The sequence below is a fragment of the Drosophila mojavensis genome, unplaced genomic scaffold (genome assembly GCF_018153725.1).
Source record: "Drosophila mojavensis isolate 15081-1352.22 unplaced genomic scaffold, ASM1815372v1 contig_49, whole genome shotgun sequence".
In the NCBI taxonomy this organism is placed as follows: domain Eukaryota; kingdom Metazoa; phylum Arthropoda; class Insecta; order Diptera; family Drosophilidae; genus Drosophila; species Drosophila mojavensis.
The window spans coordinates 4,502,416-4,509,896 of NW_025318872.1; the positions used below are offsets into that span (position 1 = coordinate 4,502,416).

Below are 7,481 nucleotides of genomic sequence, written 5' to 3' on the forward strand. Positions count from 1 at the left end.
TAGATTTCTTACATTGTATTATTGTAAAATTATTTTCACTTTAAGCTAATCAAGAAGTACTAAATGATCTATAATTAAAAATACTGAATGTTCAAAAACGATTTTTAAATGGTTCCGAACGGATTCGAATTTTACTAACAATAATAAATCGATTCATCGAAAAATGCGGTATTCGTCAACAACAAACTAACAACTCTCTTTTGTGTTGCTTTTATTAATGCTCGTAGAAAAACTGGGCTTAATTAGTTTACTTTAAATATGTCATTCTTGCGAGGCTCGTTGAATTATGTTTGGTGTACAACCAGCGTACTGGGAAAAGGTGCAACCGGATCTGTGTTCCAGGTAGGAAAATGAAAATTTATGTTTTTTGACAGTGAGTGACACACTTCAAATTCGATTTTGCAGGGAGTGAATAAGACAACTGGGGAATCAGTTGCCGTAAAAACGTTCAATCCGTACAGTCACATGCGACCTGCCGATGTGCAGATGCGCGAGTTTGAAGCTTTGAAAAAAGTAAACCACGAGAATATTGTCAAATTATTGGCTATTGAGGAGGATCAAGAAGGACGCGGCAAAGTAATTGTTATGGAATTATGTACGGGTGGAAGTTTATTTAATATACTCGATGATCCAGAGAACTCCTATGGCCTACCCGAACAAGAATTCCTTTTGGTTCTGGAGCATCTATGTGCCGGTATGAAACATTTGCGTGACAATAAGCTGGTACATCGGGACCTCAAACCCGGAAACATAATGAAATTTATATCTGAAGATGGTCAAACCATATATAAGCTAACCGACTTTGGTGCTGCACGAGAACTCGAGGATAATCAGCCATTTGCTTCACTCTATGGGACTGAGGAATATCTGCATCCCGATCTATACGAACGGGCCGTGCTCCGAAAGTCTATTCAACGGTCATTTACCGCAAATGTAGATTTGTGGTCCATTGGGGTGACACTATACCATGTGGCTACAGGAAACTTGCCCTTTAGACCATACGGCGGACGTAAGAATCGCGAAACCATGCACCAAATAACTACAAAGAAAGCCTCGGGAGTAATATCTGGAACACAGTTAGCCGAAAATGGACCAATTGAGTGGTCGACAACCCTGCCACCACATGCACATTTATCGCAAGGATTGAAGACGCTTGTGACTCCTCTGCTTGCTGGTTTGCTGGAGGAGAATCGCGAGAAAACTTGGTCCTTTGATCGATTCTTTCAAGAAGTGACCTTAATTTTGCGCAAGCGTGTAATCCACGTCTTCTTTACAAATCGCACCACGTCTGTGGAGGTATTTCTGGAGCCGAATGAGCAAATCGATAACTTTCGAGAGCGTATATTCCTGCAAACCGAGGTGCCGGTTGAAAAACAAATATTGCTCTTCAATAACGAGCACCTTGAAAAGAAAATCTCACCACGTACTATTGGTAATTTACACTTGCAGCTTTTCATAATTGTGTAAAACATCAAAATTACTTTGCAGCGAAAGCCTTTCCCAAAACAACTACGGAACACCCTATATTTCTCTATAGCAATGACGATAACAATGTTCAATTGCCACAGCAATTGGAATTGCCCAAATTTCCAGTATTTCCTCCAAATGTTTCGGTAGAAAATGATGCGAGCCTCGCAAAAGTAATATCATCAGAATCTTATTTCACAAATGCTGTTCAATATAAAACAATATATATTTTCGCAGGCTGCTTGCAGTGTGGGTCACGAATGCAAGAGACGCGTAGACATCTTTACCACCATGGATATACTCATTAAGAAGGCAGTTGAGCAATTCATAGAAATGTTAATAACCACCATTACTTTGTTGTTGAAGTGAGTTAAAAAAATAATGCTGAATGTTCTAATCGGCACTGTTCAATCCCTACCCTAAGCCAATCGAAGAGCGGATTCCAATCACTCTACATTTCTTTTAGAAATGTGTACACAGCAAACAACACACGCTCGCACTCAGCTTACTGCAGTTAATGCAGCTTGTAGTGTGGTCTGTAGTGTATAGAAACTGAATTGTTGAAATCGTGTCTTTTGATGGACTTTCTTAATCAAATTCATAGCGTGATAATAACATATATGTATGACGGGTCATTTTAATTTTAGGAATCCTCTCAGTATATTGTATGCTTCCTGAGCACTCTTCACATTATCACAAAATCAAAATCTAAATCCCAATGAGATGAGAGTATTCAGAAATGGGCTTTAACTTAAGATATGCATTTAAAATATTTATAGAAAAACGGAAAGCTTTGACAATCTGCTGTCCACCGTTGTAGACTACGCAGATGTTGTACACGTTATGGCAAGCGTGGTAAGTTAGAGTACATTTATCTATTGTATATCTTTATATGATTTTATTTACAAAGACAAAGGGCGACCAGGAATTAAAGCCTCTTCTCTGTTCTCTGGATGGCGTAAAGAGTGAATTTGATGGTGCGGCAGATGTTATCACCCAGATGCACAAGCATTTTGTTACAGATGACGAGCTTAAGTATGCAAAATTTATAAGTCAAAGTCAAACTGTTATTGTTGATTACTTGCAGTGACCAATGGTCATCTTTGATGCACGGCAAGAAATGCCCTTGCCGCACAAGAGCTAGCGCACAGGCAAAGTATTTGGTAGAGCGCTTGCGTGACTCTTGGCAACATTTGCTACGTGACCGTGCGACACGTACCCTAACTTACAACGATGAACAGTTCCATGCCCTAGAGAAAATAAAAGTGGATCACAATGGCAAACGTATTAAGCAATTGCTATTGGAAAATGTGAATCCCGCTGTTGCTCAAATGGCGGAATGTCTGGCTGATTGGTATAAACTAGCACAAACAGTCTACCTGAAAACTCAAATATTAGAGAAAGACGTGCGCGACTGCGAGCGTAAATTACATAGTATTCGTGATGAGCTCTACCACATAAAATGTGAACAGAAGCTAGATGTGGACACCAAAAATATAAATAGCAACAACCAACTGGCCAAAATTGAGGAGCGCAATCGGCTACGCATTATGAAGCAACAGCAATTGGAAGTTATGGCTGTAATGAGAAGAAATAGCGAGCTTATATCTTTGATAAATAAAATAGGTATTTCCAATACCAATATCAACGGCAGCATGAACTAGAGAACTAAAAATGTAATGTGTAGTGTCTCACAATGAGCAAGTATATTGTATAAGTTTATTTGTATTATAAATATAAAAGAAATATCTAATACCTATAGTAAAATTGTGTTATTTATTTGTAAATGCATTTTCAACTGTTGATATATCGAACACCAAATCAAATCGAGTGTAACTTTTGTTACACTGTTTCACTAACCGTGGTTAGTGGCTATATCGATGTGGAATATTTATTTTAATCGATAGTTCCTAGTTCTTCCATAAGCCATGGTTCGTGGTTCCTCTCATGGTGATATTGTGCTATCGATTGAAGAGTCGAATATTCCCCTCACTTGGAGTGGCATTGCCATTGTTATCATTTTGTTCCTTTCGTTTCAATTTATTTAAAATGTATTTGCGGCGTGCACTATGATTTCAATACTAATTACAGTTGGAACTGTAATTGATGCTTTGCTACTGCTGCCTATTTCGACCGTGATTGAGAGCATTATAAATATAATATATTATTTTCTCGCTGCCAGCTGGTTCATAGGTTACTGCCTCGTCGAAGCCGGTGGGCACATCTGGAGCGCATTATGTGATTGTTACCGAATAGCAACTATTATTGCGAAGGAGTGCAACATTTTTTATAACGAACTTCGGAATATTGTAGGCAATGTTTGGGACTACATTTACTATGGTACTGGAGACGGGCTCAATCTTGCGCGGTACTTGGCAGAGGAACTAGTCCTTTTAATAGGCAACGTACTTATTGGACTTGGCAACTGCACACTGTGGATACTTATGCTGCTCCCGCGAGCCATTATAGTTATAATTGACTATATTATTCTAGCGCTTGATCAATTAGCTCGACATATTGTTGAGCGTGGCACATATTTACTCAAAAACGTCTTCCAACTCACGATTGGTATTGCGCTGCTTCTGGTGGTCTACATGTTTCGCAGATATGTTCATCTGCTAGCGCTTTATCTCTTAAGGACCCTTATTAATGAGATCTCAACAAAAGGGCGCTTGGCTTTACAGTGGTCGGCGAACTGGACTAATCAGCAAGTCTCCTGGGTGTTTCAGAAATTGGAGGTTTCGGAAGCATCGACGAATGCTTCGGGTCATCGATCAAACTGTGTAGTGTGTCTAGAAAGGAACAAGAACATCGTTATCCTTCCCTGTCGACATCTATGCCTGTGCAAGGAGTGTGCCCAGCAGCTGCACCGCTTGGAGAGTGGCCATCGTTGTCCTGTTTGCCGCAACGACGTCCACACATTGCTGCCTGTCTATGACTGATTATGTATATTATATTGTATTTACTGTATTATTGTATTATTTTTATATTTACTATAAGAAAATTTAAAACACACAAAATTCTGATCATTTGATTCGATATTAAAGATAATCCATACATAAACATTTTGTTTATTATAATAAATAAAATACAATATTAAACTAAGTGGAGCGCTGTAGTTGGGGGTTATTACTATATCACTGTCCAAATGCTGTCAGATTCATTTTCCGATTTTCCACGTCTCTGCTGGACGGATTGGGAAAATCTTGACACTTATAATTCGCCATTGGGATTGGTTTGCGCCACCTATGTATGGATAACGAATAAGTTCAAAAGTATAAAATATAGAACATTACATGTTTACTTTATTTATTGAATAACATTACAACAGCAAGCGCCACCTATTGTTCTATTATATGAATGCTATCATATACATATGTAGATGGAGCTATGTAATCGAATTTTTTCAATTCATACGGTTCCACTAGATTTAATGCCATCGGGATTCATAAGTGCATTTGCATATTACGTTCGTCATCACATTACCTGGTTGATTGGGTTCAAATAATATTTTTATACGTATCCCAACTTAGGGGTAATCTAAAATACCATAAAGATTTAGCTGAACTACAAGCTTAGCTTTATTATTGTTATGTTGGTTGATAATTAATGCATGGTATGGTATCAATTTAATACATAGTAGTAAAACTAAAAAAAAAAAAAAGAGTATCTTTTGTGAGTTCACATTGCTAATAGTAAATTGAACAAATTAATACTATATAAAAATTGTGCAAAGGAGTGTTTAGCTTTGGTGAGTTTACGTTGTTGAATTCAACAAATTTATTGCTCCCGTTTTTTGTCAATCTCAACAAACTGATCAAGTTAATAAACTGGAGCAAGCAGTGTAAATCTTTGGTGAGACCAAGCTATTTAAAGTAAGTTGAATACAATTATAAAGTTGAAAATTATAGCAAAGCAGTGTAAATCTTTGGTGAGTTAAATTGAAATAAGGTTCAAACTTAGGTAAGGTGAGCTCATTTTGTTTTTAGTAATTGACCAAAGCTGAAAAAATTAGAGGAAGCAGTGCACAGATCACATTACTTAAAGTAAATTGAACATAGTTGGTATGCTCAGATTCTTTCACCATCCTTTGTGATCTCATCGTCTTACATAAGACATCATCTAGAAGGCATGTTGAGTAATTCTAGGCATCAAGAAATAGACGAAATCCAAATTTATTTAGCTACGCCCAATATACAAAGTTTGATTGGTTAACACACAAGAAATAAGTAAACAATTTTATTTGAAATCAGTTACATTTTATATTGTGTGTATATAACTTGATTTATATGTAGAACTAACTTTTCTCAAAAGTCATATAGAAAACAAGAATAGGCTAACGTCTATATATTTATTAAATCGAAATGACATGCTTTGTATTTAGTTGTTCTTCAAAAGTACATGAAATATTAAACAAAACAATAAAATTCGAAAAAAATGTATATAACATTTTATGTGTATATTTCTATAGGTTGTTGTTGTTCTTTCTGTTGCTGTACGTAAGTACTATAAATCCTGTCTTCAGTTATATCTTTACGGATGGGCTTCAAAATTAACATTCATTTGTGCACTTAAGTATATTCTGTACTTTAAATATACATATACATATATTTACTTTTAAATTTGTGGCTAAACTGTGTTTTTTTTGTTTTTTTTTTTAGTATATTTTCCATTTAATTCAGATTATTGCTAAAAAAATTCAATTTCTTGCCATTTATAAAGCTTCATGGGCTCTTGCCTATTCTTATTTGATAGGAAAGTGGATAATAAAATATATCTTACTTATCTATGTATTTACGATTTAAAATTATGCCTTTGATAGACAAATAGTGTACATATATGAAAATATTGAAAAGTAGTGAAAAGTATTATTCATTTCTCAAAAATATGCATACCCAAAATTTTTTACTTGACATTGCGATTCCTATATGCGTACGTATGTACATATAAAACTACAAAAGAACATCCAACAACAAAATGTCCATTTCATGAAAATTTAGAAGTTCCTTGTAAAAATTGTCTATTCAAAATATCTGTATGTATATATTTAGGTATATGTTTATGTACGAGTATATATGTAAGTATACATACGCATATTAATGTATGTACATATATAGTATTTAGAAGGTACAAAGTAGGTTTTCATTCACACGTATTGATATATGCCAACGACTAATTCTCTATCATGTATAAATGTTAAAGTCAAAGAACTTAATTTGTTTATGGTTCTTCTACTTATGTGGTTCTTCATGATATGTAAAGGCTAGACAATGGCAACATTTTCGAGTTTCGGGTTTCGAATTCATATTTGAGCAAAACGGTCTACCCAAGTTAAAAACCGATTTGATTGCAATGCTGTCTACCGGGGTTTCAAACCAATTTTGTCACAGTATATTCATATTCATTTTTCCTTTTCAAATATGCGTTTCTAACCGTTACTCAAGCTTAAACTTAAGGATTTAACAGGTAGGTTTATATAAGTGCTTTATATATCAATTTACCTATTTTATGTATATATTTTGTAGAAAATGGCTGTCTGCTGGACATACATCTATATATTTTTTTCGGCTCTGAATTATTGCCTTGTGTTAAACATTAAGTGGATATATTACATATTTTGTATTTATATTTAACATTTAATCAATAACAATGAGCTATAAAAATACAACAAAAATACAAAGTGTGATATTCTGTTATTCAGGTATTACCAATAATATGAAAATAAGTTAACAACACTTAAGTTTTGTATTGTGCCTCCAAAAGCTTGAAGAGATATGTTTTCCATGTTAGGCATAAATAATTATTGTACTTAGTCTTTAAGTTTGTTTTTATAGCCATAGAGGAATATATTTGTTAAACATAAGTGATCATTTCTATAAAGGCTCTACATTAGTTATTTGCTATCTAATTTTGTATCATGCCGATTTGTATGTATATGGTTGCCCTTCCGAAAAATGTTATGTATATGCATTTGTATAGGTATATGTATATGTATAAGTATATGTAAATGTATT

General features: G+C 34.9%; 2 protein-coding genes across 3 annotated transcripts; both read left to right on the plus strand.

Moving 5' to 3' along the window:
* The first annotated feature begins 14 nt into the window (after positions 1-14).
* Positions 15-3,228, plus strand: LOC6578151 (serine/threonine-protein kinase TBK1). 2 transcript variants are annotated; one of them, XM_002004032.4, is made up of 7 exons: positions 17-342; positions 406-1,432; positions 1,489-1,640; positions 1,705-1,832; positions 2,247-2,322; positions 2,378-2,502; positions 2,555-3,228. In XM_002004032.4, the coding sequence occupies exons 1-7, from the start codon at positions 259-261 to the stop codon at positions 3,129-3,131; spliced, it is 2,169 nt and encodes a 722-aa protein (XP_002004068.1). In that variant the 5' UTR covers positions 17-258; the 3' UTR covers positions 3,132-3,228. The 2 variants fall into 2 exon arrangements, with proteins under 2 accessions (XP_032585275.1, XP_002004068.1); XM_032729384.2 differs by lacking the exons at positions 2,247-2,322; positions 2,378-2,502; positions 2,555-3,228 and adding an exon at positions 2,115-2,213 and having other exon boundaries at positions 15-342.
* A 206-nt stretch (positions 3,229-3,434) lies between these two features.
* Positions 3,435-4,530, plus strand: LOC6578152 (mitochondrial ubiquitin ligase activator of nfkb 1-A). Its single transcript, XM_002004033.4, has 2 exons — positions 3,435-3,705; positions 3,781-4,530. The coding sequence occupies exons 1-2, from the start codon at positions 3,537-3,539 to the stop codon at positions 4,407-4,409; spliced, it is 798 nt and encodes a 265-aa protein (XP_002004069.2). The 5' UTR covers positions 3,435-3,536; the 3' UTR covers positions 4,410-4,530.
* Positions 4,531-7,481: the final 2,951 nt, after the last annotated feature.